This window comes from Pseudophryne corroboree, chromosome 11, assembly GCF_028390025.1.
Source record: "Pseudophryne corroboree isolate aPseCor3 chromosome 11, aPseCor3.hap2, whole genome shotgun sequence".
Taxonomy (NCBI): Eukaryota; Metazoa; Chordata; class Amphibia; order Anura; family Myobatrachidae; genus Pseudophryne; species Pseudophryne corroboree.
This window is the reverse complement of record NC_086454.1, coordinates 176,715,897-176,731,085: the sequence shown is the minus strand read 5'-3', so window position 1 is coordinate 176,731,085 and position 15,189 is coordinate 176,715,897. Positions and strand designations below refer to the sequence as shown.

At 49.2% G+C, this 15,189-nt stretch overlaps 1 protein-coding gene across 2 annotated transcripts in view; it reads right to left on the bottom strand.

The window, feature by feature from the left end:
• Positions 1-10,533, bottom strand: part of LOC134969271 (uncharacterized) — an 87,247-nt gene extending 76,714 nt beyond the window's left edge. The window contains exon 1 of one of the 2 annotated variants that reach the window (XM_063945115.1): positions 10,072-10,533. Coding sequence is in view for 1 of the 2 variants with exons in the window: in XM_063945114.1 (XP_063801184.1) it covers positions 9,207-9,216 (10 nt within the window). In the remaining variant the exon portion in view is untranslated. Of the gene's footprint in view, positions 1-9,206; positions 9,613-10,071 lie in introns of those variants that run through there. The other variant, XM_063945114.1, reaches the window with a different exon arrangement.
• Positions 10,534-15,189: the final 4,656 nt, after the last annotated feature.

The following is a 15,189-nucleotide window of genomic DNA, read 5'->3' as shown; positions in this document are numbered from 1 at the left end:
TTTCTGGCTATGGGGGGGGCATTTCTGGCACTGTGGGGGGCATTGCATATCTGGCTCTGTGGGGGCATATCTGGTTCTGTGGCCTGGGGGCATATCTGGCACTGTGGGTGGCATATCTGGCACTGTGGGGGGCATTTCTGGCACTGTGCGGGCATATCTGGCACTGTGGGGGCATATCTGGCACTGTGGGGGGCATATCTGGCACTGTGGGGGGCATTTCTGGCACTGTGGGTGGCATATCTGGCACTGTGGGTGGCATATCTGGCACTGTGGGGGGCATATCTGGCACTGTGGGTGGCATATCTGGCACTGTGGGGGCATATCTGGCACTGTGGGGGCATATCTGGCACTGTGGGGGCATATCTGGCACTGTGGGTGGCATATCTGGCACTGTGGGTGGCATATCTGGCACTGTGGGTGGCATATCTGGCACTGTGGGTGGCATATCTGGCACTGTGGGGGGCATATCTGGCACTGTGGGGGCATATCTGGCTCTGTGGGGGGCATATCTGGCACTGTGGGGGGCATATCTGGCACTGTGGGGGCATATCTGGCACTGTGGGGGCATATCTGGCACTGTGGGTGGCATATCTGGCACTGTGGGTGGCATATCTGGCACTGTGGGTGGCATATCTGGCACTGTGGGTGGCATATCTGGCACTGTGGGGGGCATATCTGGCACTGTGGGGGCATATCTGGCTCTGTGGGTGGCATATCTGGCACTGTGGGGGCATTTATCTGGCACTGTGGGGGCATTTATCTGGCACTGTGGGGGCATTTATCTGGCACTGTGGGGGCATTTATCTGGCACTGTGGGGGCATTTATCTGGCACTGTGGGGGCATTTATCTGGCACTGTGGGGGCATTTATCTGGCACTGTGGGGGCATTTATCTGGCACTGTGGGGGCATTTATCTGGCACTGTGGGGGCATTTATCAGGCACTGTGGGGGCATTTATGTATCAGGCACTGTGGGGGCATTTATGTATCTGGCACCGTGGGGGCATTTATGTATCTGGCACCGTGGGGGCATTTATGTATCTGGCACCGTGGGGGCATTTATGTATCTGGCACCGTGGGGGCATTTATGTATCTGGCACCGTGGGGGCAATTATGTATCTGGCACCGTGGGGGCAATTATGTATCTGGCACCGTGGGGGCATTTATGTATCTGGCACCGTGGGGGCATTTCTTGCACTGTGGGGGCATTTCTTGCACTGTGGGGGCATATCTTGCACTGTGAGGGCATTAATGTATCTGGCACTGTGGGGGCATATCTGCGCTGTGGGGGCATTTATCCATCTGGAACTGTGTGGCCATTTATGTAGCTGGCACTGATGGGGGGCATGTCACGTGTAGCTGCCACTGCTGGGGGGCATGTCATGTGTAGCTGGCACTGCTGGGGGGCATATCATGTAGTGTTCCCGCTAGGCGTCTGTGGCTGGGCAGTGTGTCTCAGTGCTCTACCTGGCGCAATGTGTCTAACGTGCTCTTATAGGAGGTTCTACCTGGTGCAATGTGTATTAGCTGCACTACTGTGTGGTGTAATGTGAATTGCCACTATAATGTGGCTACGCACCTTCCCCACGAAGTAACTCCCCTAAATTTTTGCTGCGCGCCTTCGGCGCGCACTGTCCATGCTTTAGCGTGTGGAAATGGGTACAACAAGCATTACAATATGTACATCATTTTGCCCACCTAACTTAAAAATGTGCCCTCCCTGTGATCAGCAACCTGCCCTAAAAAGTGAACACTATCATGTGTAGCTGGCACTGCTGGGAGTCATGTCACGTGTAGCTGGCACTGCCGGAGGGCATGTCATGTGTAGCTGGCACTGCTGGGGGGCGAGACCACGCCCACTTTTTCAGGAGGCCACACCCACTTTTTCAGGAGCGCGCGCCTTCGGCGCGCGCATGGGGGAGGGGGGGGGGCACTTTTAAATTTTCTCGCTCAGGGTGCTAGTAGGCCTGGAGCCGGCCCTGGTATCAGACCACGCTGCAGCAGCACTATCCATGCTGAGGCAATTGCAGGTCTCAGTATAGTACCTGAGTGCGTATATACAGACTTCAGGATAGCCTTCTGCTTTTTAACAGCAGGCTCCTTCAGAGTGGCCGTATCCTAAGACGGCAGTGCCACCTTTTTTGACAAACGTGTGAGCGCCTTATCCACCCTAGGGGATATCTCCCAACGTGACCTATCCTCTGGCGGGAAAGGGTACGCCATCAGTAACTTTTTAGAAATTACCAGTTTCTTATCGGGGGAACCCACGCTTCATTCACTCATCTGATGGGGGAACAAAACACTGGCTGCTTTTTCTCCCCAAACATAAAACCCCTTTTTTGTGGTATTTGGGTTAATGTCAGAAATGTGTAACACATTTTTTATTGCCGAGTGCAACGGATGTTCCTAGTGGATTGTGTATATGTCTCAACCTCGTCGACACTGGAGTCAGACTCCGTGTCGACATCTGTATCTGCCATCTGAGGTAGCGGGCGTTTTTGAGCCCCTGATGGCCTTTGAGACGCCTGGGCAGGCGCGGGCTGAGAAGCCGGCTGTCCCATAGCTGTTACGTCATCCAGCCCTTTACATAAGGAGTTGACACTGTCGGTTAATACCTTCCACTTATCCATCCACTCTGGTGTTGGCCCCACAGGGGGCGACATCACATTTATCGGCATCTGCTCCGCCTCCACGTAACCTTCCTCCTCAAACATGTCGACACAGCCGTACCGACACACCGCACACACACAGGGAATGCTCTGACTGAGGACAGGATCCCACAAAGTCCTTTGGGGAGACAGAGAGAGAGTATGCCAGCACACACCAGAGCGCTATATAATGCAGGGATTAACACTATAACTGAATGATTTTTCCCCCAATAGCTGCTTGTATACACAATATTGCGCCTAAATTTGGTGCCCCCCCTCTCTTTTTAACCCTTTGAGCCTGAAAACTACAGGGGAGAGCCTGGGGAGCTGTCTTCCAGCTGCACTGTGAAGAAAAAATGGCGCCAGTGTGCTGAGGAAGATAGCCCCGCCCCTTTTTCGGCTGACTTTTCTCCCGCTTTTTTTATGGATTCTGGCAGGGGTATTTATCACATATATAGCCTCTGGGACTATATATTGTGATTTTTTGCCAGCCAAGGTATTCATATTGCTGCTCAGGGCGCCCCCCCCCCCAGCGCCCTGCACCCATCAGTGACCGGAGTGTGAGGTGTGCATGAGGAGCAATGGCGCACAGCTGCAGTGCTGTGCGCTACCTTGTTGAAGACCGAAGTCTTCTGCCGCCGATTTCCAGGACCATCTTCATGCTTCTGGCTCTGTAAGGGGGACGGCGGCGCGGCTCCGGGACCGAACGATCGAGGTCGGGTCCTGTGTTCGATCCCTCTGGAGCTAATGGTGTCCAGTAGCCTAAGAAGCCCAAACTATCTCCAGTCAGGTAGGTTCGCTTCTTCTCCCCTTAGTCCCTCGTAGCAGTGAGTCTGTTGCCAGCAGATCTCACTGAAAATAAAAAACCTAAAATATACTTTCTTTTCTAGGAGCTCAGGAGAGCCCCTAGTGTGCATCCAGCTCAGCCGGGCACAAGATTCTAACTGAGGTCTGGAGGAGGGTCATAGAGGGAGGAGCCAGTGCACACCAGGTAGTCCTAAAGCTTTCTTTAGTTGTGCCCAGTCTCCTGCAGAGCCGCTATTCCCCATGGTCCTTACGGAGTCCCAGCATCCACTTAGGACGTCAGAGAAACAATTGTTGGCCCGATATCGGGTGATCGGATGGAATTGTATAGGTGTGTATGATGGAGTGTTAGCTTTTAAATGGCTTAAAACACTCCTGCACCTGCCGGATCGGGAGGTCATATGTTAAGTGCTGTTTAATATTACACTGCCAGCATCATGTTCCCATAGAAGAATGTACACACTGAGCTATTCCTAGCCTAGTGTGTATGGGGGTCAAAGAGGGTAAAGCTGGGTACACCTTACTCAGCCGAGTGATCAATAATATGTGTACCCAGGTTAGGAACGTATTCAGCTACAATCGCAGTGCTGCGAAAATGCAGATCGGACAATTATCGAACGCATGTGCATGGGGAAATAAATGTGATTGCATCCCGAGAGTATACAATCGCATTTTCATTGATAGTGGAGGGCGGTGTTGCGGGGGCATGATGGTGAAAATGCGGGCAGGTCCGGGTCAGTTTCAGGGTGGCAGCGTGACATCACACGCGGCCACTGCGACAGGAAAGAGGCGCCGGTGCGCATGCATACGCAGCCTGGCTGAGTATGCAGAGGACTAATGGGAAAGCCTGATGATCGCGCAGCCTGCGATGTGTTCGCATTCATAAATGTGAACGCCATTCACATTCTGGGCGGCCTTTCCCTGTGCTGGGCAGCCCCCAGCATGTAAGTGCTAGCAGTTGCGGTTTTGCTTTAAAATTACAACTGAAGTTGAATAAGGTCCTAATCCTAATTTTTGCAATTTTGTCAGTTGGATTAATGTCACCATAAAGCATTTATTTGTGCTTTAAAAAAAAAAGAAAAAACATTTACTTTTAGTTCACCTTTATGAAAAAAAAAAATTATTATTATAATTTTTTTTTTTTTTTTAGCCATTTCAGTTACATTTTATTTGAAGTGTAAAGGTGACAAATAAAAATCGTCAGCGACGGGACACTGCGGCAGCGACAGACGGCGGCACAGGGGGGGGGGGGGGGGGGGTGTCCGGGAGCCATGCTGCATTAGTCAGCATGGCATCACTAACGACAGCCCTAGTCCTTCATGCATGTTCAAAAGATCAGGGGCTGTCGCTAGCAACCCGCAGGTGTGCGCATTGCCATTGGTCATACACATGGACCGATGTGCACGATGTGTTGTTCTGTTTGATTGGGAGGCGCTGTGCAGTAATGACTAGGACAACTGCTGTATGTTTCCATCAGCAATACAGGACCATGCGCATCAGGAACAAGTAACAGCGCAAATACCCCGTACAATTACGTCACCCCACACACACACACACACATCCCAGCACTGATCACTCTCCCTCTGCCATGGCTACTGTTGCAATGTATGAGGTCAGATGAAGAATCTTGTTCGATAAATCCACAAGTAATATCTACTTTATTATATTAAATACAAGGCAGACAATATATATATACAGGTTGAGTATCCCTTATCCAAAATGCTTGTGACCAGGAGTATTTTGGATATCAGATTTTTTCGGTATTTTGGAATAATTGCATACCACAATGAGATATCATGGGGATGGGACCCAAGTCTAAGCACAGAATGCATTTATGTTTCATATACACCTTAAGGCCCGTACACACTGGTCGATATATCGGCCGTTCTCTTGAACGGCCGATACATCGCGGGACCGTCGGCCAGTGTGTACGGGCGATACGTCTGTGAACTCCGTTGTTCACAGACGTATCGCGTCGGCTGCGCAGCACAGCCGACGGCCAATATATCTAACGATATATTGGCGCGTCGCTGTGTGTGTACGGGGCGGTCGTCCGACCGCCCGTACACATGCTGCGGCGGCCGGCGGTGATTGACAGGTGAACAGGGCGGGCGCCCGCCCAGTTCATGACGTCAGTCCCCCGACGGATCGGGCAGTGTGTATGCACAGCACACTGCCCGATCCGTACATAGATATATCTGCAGATCAATTGATCTGCAGATATATCTACTAGTGTGTACCCACCTTTATACACACAGCCTGAAGGTCATTTTAGCCAATATTTTTAATAACTTTGTGCATTAAACAAAGTGTGTGTACATTCACACAATTCATTTATGTTTCATATACACCTTATACACACAGCCTGAAGGTCATTTAATACAATATTTTTAATAACTTTGTGTATTAAACAAAGTTTGTGTACATTGAGCCATCAGAAAAAAAAAGGTTTCACTATCTCACTCTCACTCAAAAAATTCCGTATTTCGGAATATTTGGATATGGGATACTCAACCTGTATACACTATATATGTTATCTAATATTGTTATAATAAAATATACTAGAAAAATAAACCTATAAAGCTCCCTGGTCCCCCCTGGGTTTAATACGCTATGACAGTATGTACGGCCACTCTCGTGCGGCTGAAGCTTCTGCTGTATCTATTATATTTCCTGCCACAAGGCGTCATTAAGAAGACTGTGCAATGAGAAGCGACCTATATAATATTAGGTATAATATGCAAGTGTCGGAGCCACCTCTGCCTGACATCCAGCGAGTGTGACGTCACTGGACGCAGATGACACCACTAGTACGACAGCAGATTTGCGGACCACATCCTACTTCGCGCTGATCGACTACAAGGTGCTCAGAAGGCAGTGAGAAGTCAATGAGAAGCTGGTGGGTGGAGCTAGGCAGGAGGAGAGGGCGTGGTTTAGGTCTCTGAGTGCTGCTGCTGCTGGTGGTGGTGTTTCTTGCTGGGGCACTGTATGGGAGATATGTGCTTGGCTATGAGAGCCAGGGATGGGGCCCCTAGTTAATAGTAGGACCTGTGTTCATGAGTCAGGACAAAGCTTGGATTCCATTATATATATTATACAGGCAGCTTCAGTGATACATTTGATATCTTGGAGATTGTAATGACAGTACAAGGCTGTGATGAGATGTTTTTGACACTGACTGGATCACCTCATGCTCATCTTATTCTCTGCAGGTTACTTGCAGGATTTGGGGGGCCATGAACCAACTACAAGTCCCAACATGCTAAATACTAGCATTATATGGCGGCATCTCAGCAGCTGGAGACTCCCAGTAGTCAGAGCCTGCTGTATGTACATGTGTTATCAGAGACACAGCCTAGCAGATAATCACAGCTATGTGCTTCCCACCTTCAGAAGTCTTTTTGTCAACTTGCAGAACAGCAACTGAGCAGTGAGATTGCATGAGAAAGTGCCAGATCACAGTGACACGCACTAAAGGCAGCCTATAGCTGCAGGGTGATATTCCTAGGGAAAGGACGAGTATTTCCCCCCACAGTAACACGATTTAGAACTTGACCAGGGTTAGATGTATAACATGCCAGTGATTTCATTTGATCTTTGCACCATTTACACAGCTGAGGTGTTCTAGATCAATTCCTAATCATCTAATAACATTTCAGACTTATACCCCAGAAGGTGACTTCTGTATCCACATCATCACGTTACTAGGCAAAGGTCATGACTTTCCAGTAGTCATATTTATTTATTTATTTATTACCAGTTATTTATATAGTGAACACATATTCCGCAGCGCTTTACAGAGAATATTTGGCCATTCACATCAGTCCCTGCCCCAGTGGAGCTTACAATCTAGATTTCCTATCACATGTACACACAGACACATTTTGTTGGGAGTCAATTAACCTACCAGTATATTTTTGGATTGTGGGAGGAAACCAGAGAACCCAGAGCAAATCCATTTAAGTACAGGGAAAATATACAAACTCCACACAGTCAGGGCCATGGTAAGAATCGAACCCATGACATCAGTACTGTGAGGCAGTAATGCTAACCATTACACCAGTAAGAAACAGTATGTAATATAGGTTATGTATATGGAGAAGAGCTAATTGACAGAACAGAAGTTCCCATGTACATGTTTAAGAAGCTTTCTTAATCTTCCATGTTCCATTAACTCTATCCCTAGATTTATTTAATATGCTTTCTGTACTGGTTCCCACCACCCCAGCATGCAAAGAAGTGGCCATACAGCAATATTTCTGTGAAGGAGCTACAGAAACGGGTGGTCTTCAGTATGCCGGCTCTTGGGATCCCGGAGCACAGTATACCGGCACCGGAATCCCGACAGCCGGCATACCGACACTTATTCTCCCTCGTGGGGGTCCACGACCCCCCTGGAGGGAGAATAAAATAGCGTGGCGCCACCGTGCCTGTAGCGTGGCGAGCATAGCGAGCCCGCAAGAGGCTCATTTGCGCTCGCCACACTGTCGGCAAGCCGGCGGTTGGGCTCCCGGCGCCGGTATGCTGGTCGCCGGGAGCCCGACCGCCGGCAGATCATAGTGAACCCACAGAAACACGTTGCGGCCAATACTTAGGGGGTAATTCCAAGTTGATCGCAGCAGGAAATTTTTTAGCAGTTGGGCAAAACCATGTGCACTGCAGGGGGGGGGGCAGATATAACATGTGCAGAGAGAGAGAGATTTGGGTGTGGTGAGTTCAATCTACAATCTAAATTGCAGTGTAAAAATAAAGCAGCCAGTATTTACCCTGCACAGAAACAAAATAACCCACCCAAATCTAACTCTCTCTGCAAATGTTATATCTGCCCCCCCCCCGCAGTGCACATGGTTTTGCCCAACTGCTAAAAAATTTCCTGCTGCGATCAACTTGGAATTACCCCCTTTGAGTACACATAGAATAGAGATTGCACAGGAGCCTCAAGCTGACATTATTACGCCTTCTTAAATGGGTGGTCTTCTGGTTGCCGGCGGCCGGGCTCCCGGCGACCACCATACCGGCGCCAGAATCCCGACTGCCGGCATACCGACAACTTTTCTCCCTCTTGGGGGTCCACAGCCCCCCTGGAGGGAGAATAGATAGCGTGGCGAGCGCAGCGAGCCCGCAAGGGGCTCATTTGCACTTGCCCAGCTGTCGTTATGCCGGCGGTCGGGATTTCGGCGCCGGTATGCCGGTTGCCGGGAGCCCGACCTCCGGCATACCATACTACACCCTTCTTAAGCACCTTTCAGCTCACATGCCCACCTATGAGAATTATGCCGCCCCCCCCCCCCCCCCCCCCCCCCTCAAAAAAAGTCAAGGTATAATTTACAGGAGTGACTGCATGAATAAATTAGGTATATTGTGGGAAAAATTACCTCAGCACGGGGGTGAGAGAAAACCTTCAGCAGCCAAGTTACAGACATACATACGTATTACGTACATACACGTGCATATAGAAATATGTACTGAGTTTTGCAGAGAAGATAGACACAATATTGTAGCAATCCTGCACTGTGACAGCTATACATAAGGAAATGACAATTACACAGCATCTTCACTGTCACATACTGAACAGCAGGCAGCACTGAGGCTGGGGGGCGCTGTGCAGTAAAAACTAGGACAACTGCTGTATGTTTCCATCAGCAATACAGGACCATGCGCATCAGGAACAGAGTATACAGGGCCAAGTAACAGCGCAAATACCCTGTGCAATTACATCACCCCCCACACACACATCCCAGCACTGATCACTCACCCTCTGCCATGGCTACTGCTGCGATGTGTGACGTCAGGTGATGAAGAATCTTTTTCAATAAATCCACAAGTAATATCTACTTTGTTATATTAAATACAAGGCTGACAATATATATTATACACTATATATGTTATCTAATATTGTTATAATAAAATATACTAGAAAAATAAACCTATAAAGCTCCCTGGTCCCCCCTGGGTTTAATACGCTATGACAGTATGTATGGCCACTCTCGTGCGGCTGAAGCTTCTGCTGTATCTATTATATTTCCTGCCCCGAGGCGTCATTAAGAGGACTGTGCAATGAGAAGCGACCTATATAATATTAGGTATATATAATGTGCAAGTGCCGGAGCCACCTCTGCCTGACATCCAGCAAGCGTGACGTCACTAGCAGCAGATGATACCACTAGTACGACAGCAGATTTGCTGACCACGCCCTACTTTGTGCTGATTGACTACTAGGTGCTCAGAAGGCGGTGATAAGCCAATGAGAAGATGGTGGGTGGAGCTAGGCAGGAGGGGAGGGCGTCATTTAGGTCACTGAGTGCTGCTACTGCTGCTTGCTGGGGCACAGTATGGGAGACATGTGCTTGGCTATGAGCCAGGGATGGGGCCCCTATTTAATAGTAGGACCTGTGACTGGTTCCCACCACCCCAGCATGCAGAGAAGTGGCCATGAAGCAATGTTTCTGTGAAGGAGTTACAGAAACACGTTGCGGCCAATACTTTGCGTACACATAGAATAGGGATTGCACAGAAGCCTCAAGCTGACATTATTTATTACGCCTTCTTAAACACCTTTCAGCTCACCTATGAGAATTATGCCCCCGGCAAGGAGAAGACAAGACGTAGCAGCAGCTTACCTCCAGCCAGAACAAAGAAAATCCAAAATCCAGGGCATATTTATTCAGCAGCAAGGATGTTCTGCTTGCAGCCACATCCAGGCAGATGGCAAACACAGGGAGCCACATTGTACACAGGGAGAGGGCATGGAGGTTAATCACACAGCCCCAGCAGTCCAGTGCAGCAACAAGCAGGCAGTTGGAAGTGCAGCAGCTCATCCTGAGAGGAGCAAAAATTGACCAGCTCGCTACCATCAATGTTTTTCTTTCAATGGTAGTGTTTAGAGCATTCAATGGTGCCCTTTCGATGTTTTTCACCATCACATGATAATCATTCGATGGTGTTCCGATGGAGGCATGCTTTTTCTAATTCCTAATATCTATGCCTTCCCTGGCTGCTGTGTCTGTAACAAGGAAACTTCCTAGGTTCGTTGGAGCCGAGGCTGTCAGACACTCTCTCTGCTTCAGACATGAGCCTGCTCAGTCCCCTCACTCCCTCCCCTCTCTAGGCTGCTGCTAGGCAACAGGGCCCACTTCTAGCTCTGATTGGCTCTCACTGACTCAGAGAGCCAGTCAGAGCATAGACATCACTCTGCTGCTGCTGCTGCAGCAGTCTCTCACACAGCAAGCAATAATAATAAATAGTACACACAATACAAATAGTCACAGTCAGTTGTGAATGCGAGTTACAACATTTATTAAAAGCTGCATTAGTATTACCACCACACCAGGCAGTGACCACTATATTATCATATGTCCAGTGTTCGTCAGACTCAGAGACTGGCTGTTTTGGGGAATATAGGGGCTGATTCAGAGATGGACGCAGTCGCTGCTTCCATCTGGTCTACGCATACACACTGGATGTGGCAGCAAGACGATTGACAACGGCGAGCATTCAGGGGACGGTGAGGCGGCGTTTCGTGGGCGTGGCAAGCCGAACTGGGTGAGCCGTGAGCATTTTCAGGGCTCCAATTAAAAAAATGGCATTGATAGGGGTCAACCTTAATTCGATGAATCCTCAAAGTAATTGTGGACGCATCAGGAGGCGGCGCATTACACGTGCTGTGCGGCCTCGCCCTGTTCTGGGCCGCCCTCAGCAAGTGAGGAGATGGACACAGATCTTGCTGCGTATGCAACGATCTGTGTCTATCTCTGAATCAGGTCCCTAGTGAGAAAGAATATGTACAGTCCCAATACCAGTGGAATCAAGCTACATAACTATATATAGTGAACTATTTTTCTACTATTTTGAGTTAGGTGGTGATAAAGTAGTATATATAAATATTTCTCTGACGTCCTAGTGGATGCTGGGAACTCCGTAAGGACCATGGGGAATAGCGGCTCCGCAGGAGACTGGGCACATCTAAAGAAAGCTTTAGGATCACCTGGTGTGCACTGGCTCCTCCCCCTATGACCCTCCTCCAAGCCTCAGTTAGATTTCTGTGCCCGACGAGAAGGGTGCACACTAGGGGCTCTCCTGAGCTCTCTGTGAAAGTTTTAGTTTAGGTTTATTATTTTCAGTGAGACCTGCTGGCAACAGGCTCACTGCATCGAGGGACTAAGGGGAGAAGAAGCGAACTCACCTGCGTGCAGAGTGGATTGGGCTTCTTAGGCTACTGGACATTAGCTCCAGAGGGACGATCACAGGTTCAGCCTGGATGGGTCACCGGAGCCGCGCCGCCGTCCCCCTTACAGAGCCAGAAAAGCGAAGAGGTCCGGAAAAATCGGCGGCAGAAGACGATCCTGTCTTCAGATAAGGTAGCGCACAGCACCGCAGCTGTGCGCCATTGCTCTCAGCACACTTCACACTCCGGTCACTGAGGGTGCAGGGCGCTGGGGGGGGCAGCGCCCTGAGACGCAATAAATCGATATAAAAACCTTATATGGCTAAAATAAATGCATCACATATAACTCCTGGGCTATATGGATGCATTTAACCCCTGCCAAAACATACAGAAAAAGGATGATAAAGACGCAGAGAAAGGGGCGGAGCCTATCTCCTCAGCACACTGGCGCCATTTTCCCTCACAGCTCAGTTGGAGGGAAGCTCCCTGGCTCTCCCCTGCAGTCACTACACTACAGAAAGGGGTTAAAAAAAGAGAGGGGGGCACAAATTAGGCGCAGTATATAACAATACAGCAGCTATAAAGGGAAAAACACTTATATAAGGTTATCCCTGTATATATATAGCGCTCTGGTGTGTGCTGGCAAACTCTCCCTCTGTCTCCCCAAAGGGCTAGTGGGGTCCTGTCCTCTATCAGAGCATTCCCTGTGTGTGTGCTGTGTGTCGGTACGTTGGTGTCGACATGTATGAGGAGAAAAATGATGAGGAGACGGAGTAGAGTGTCTGAAATAGTGTTGTCACCCCCTAGGGGGTCGACACCTGAGTGGATGTACTGTTGAAATTGCGTGACAGTGTCAGCTTTGTATAAAAGACAGTGGTTGACATGAGACAGCCGGCTACTCAGCTTGTGCATGTCCAGACGTCTCATACAGGGGCCCTAAAGCGCCCGTTACCTCAGATACAGACGCCGACAAGGGTACTGACTCCTGTGTCGACGGTGAAGAGACAACCGTGATTTCCAATAAGGCCACACATTGCATGATTGAGGCAATGGAAAAAGTTTACACTTTTCTGATAATATGAATACCACCAAAAAAATGGGGTATTATGGTTGGTGAGGAAAAACTTCCTGTAGTTTTCCTGAATCTGAGAAATAAAATGAGGTGTGTGATGATGCGTGGGTTTCCCCCCGATAACAATTGATAATTTCAAAAAAGTTATGGGCAGTATACCTTTTCCCGCCAGAGGTTAGGGTGCGTTGGGAAACACCCCCTAGGGTGGATAAAGCGCTCACACGCTTGTAAAAACAAGGGCTCTACCCTCTCCTGAGATGGCCGCCCTTAAGGATCCTGCTGATAGAAAGCAGGAGCGTATCCTAAAATTTATTTACACACATACTGGTGTTATACTGCGACCAGCAATCGCCTCAGCCTGGATGTGCAGTGCTGGGTTGGCGTGGTCGGATTCCCTGACTGGAAATATGATATCCTAGATAAGGACAGTATATTATTGCCTATAGAGCAATTAAAAGATGCATTTCTATATATGCATGATGCACAGCGGAATATTTGCCGACTGGCATCAAGTATAAGTGCGTTGTCCAATTATTCCAGTAAAGTGGTCAGGTGATGCGGATTCCAAACGGCATTTGGAAGTATTGCCTTAAAAGAGGGGCTGTACCCCAGGTCGCCTCTCAAAATAAGACGCCGTATTATCAGGCGCAGTCCTGGTTGGCAAGCGGGCAAAAGGGTTCCTCTTTTCTGCTCGTGACAGAGGGAGAGGAAAATGGCTGCAGAGATCAGCCAGTTCCAAGGAACAGAAACCCTTTTCCGCCTATGCCAAGCCCTCAGTATGACGCTAGGGCTTTACAAGTTCAGGCACGGTGGGGTCCCGTTCTCAATGAATTTCAGTGCGCAGTGGGCTCACTCGCAAGTAGACCCCTGGATCCTTCAGATAATATTTCAGGGGTACAAATTGGAATTCGAGACGTATTCCCCTCGCCGTTTCCAAAAGTCTGTTTTACCGACGTCTCCCGCTGACAGGGAGGCAGTTTTGGAAGCCATTCACAAGCTGTATTCCCAGCAGGTGATAATCAAGGTACCCCTCCTGCAACAGGGAACGGGGTATTATTCCACACTATTGTGGTACCGAAGCCAGACGGCTCGGTGAGACCGATTTTAAACTCTAAAATCTAAAATCTTTGAACACTTGCATACAGAGGTTCAAATTCAAAATTGAGTCACTCAGAGCAGTGCTTGCAAACCTGGAAGAAGGGGACTACATGATGTCTCGGGACATCAAGGATGCTTACCTTCATGTCAAAATTTACCCTTCTCACCAAGGGTATTTCAGGTTATGGTACAGAACTGTATCAGTTCGGACGCTGCCGTAGGGATGGTCCACGGCACCCCGGGTCTTTACTGAAGTAATGACCGAAATGATGATATTCCTTCGAAGGAAGGGAATTTTAGTTATCCTTTACTTGAACGATTCCCTGATAAGGGTAAGATCCAGGGAACAGTTGGAGATCGGTGTAGCACTATATCAGGTAGTGTTGTGGCAGCACGATTGGATTTTCAATATTCCAAAATCGCAGCTGGTTCCGACGACTTGTCTTCTGTTCCTAGGGATGATTCTGGACATAGTCCAGAAAGAAGGTGCTTCTCCCGGAGGAGAAAGCCAGGGAGTTATCCGAGCTAGTCAGGAACCTCCTAAAACCGAACCAAGTCCCAGTGCATCAATGCACAAGGGTTCTGGGTAAAAATGGTGGCTTCCTACGAAGCAATCCCATTCGGCAGATTCCACGCACAGTGGAACCTACTGGACAAATGGTCCGGGTCGCATCTTCAGATGCTTCAGCGGATAACCCTGTCACCAGGGACAAGGGTATCCCTCCTGTGGTGGTTGCAGAGTGCTCATCTTCTAGAGGGCCGCAGATTCGGCATTCGGGACTGGGTCCTGGTGGCCACGGATGCCAGCCTGCGAGGCTGGGGAGCAGTCACACAGGGAAGGAATTTCCAGGGCTTATGGTCAAGCCTGGAGACATCTCTTCATATAAACATTCTGGAACTAAGGGCCATTTACAATGCCCTAAGTCAAGCGAAACCCCTGCTTCAGGGTCAGGCGGTATTGATCCAATCGGACAACATCACGTCAGTCGCCCACGTAAACAGACAGGGCGGCACGAGAAGCAGGAGGGCAATGGCAGAGGCTGCAAGGATTTTCGCTGGGCGGAAAATCATGTGATAGCACTGTCAGCAGTGTTCATTCCGGGAGTGGACAACTGGGAAGCAGACTTCCTCAGCAGACACGACCTTCACCCGGGAGAGTGGAGACTTCACTCAGAAGTCTTCCACCTGATTGTAAACCGTTGGGAAAAACCAAAGGTGGACATAATGGCGTCCCGTCTAAACAAAAAACTAGACAGATATTGCGCCAGGTCAAGGGACCCTCAGGCAATAGCGGTGGACGCTCTGGTAACGCCGTGGGTGTACCAGTCAGTGTATGTGTTCCCTCCTCTGCCTCTCATACCAAAAGTACTGAGAATAATAAGAAGGAGAGGAGTAAGAACTATA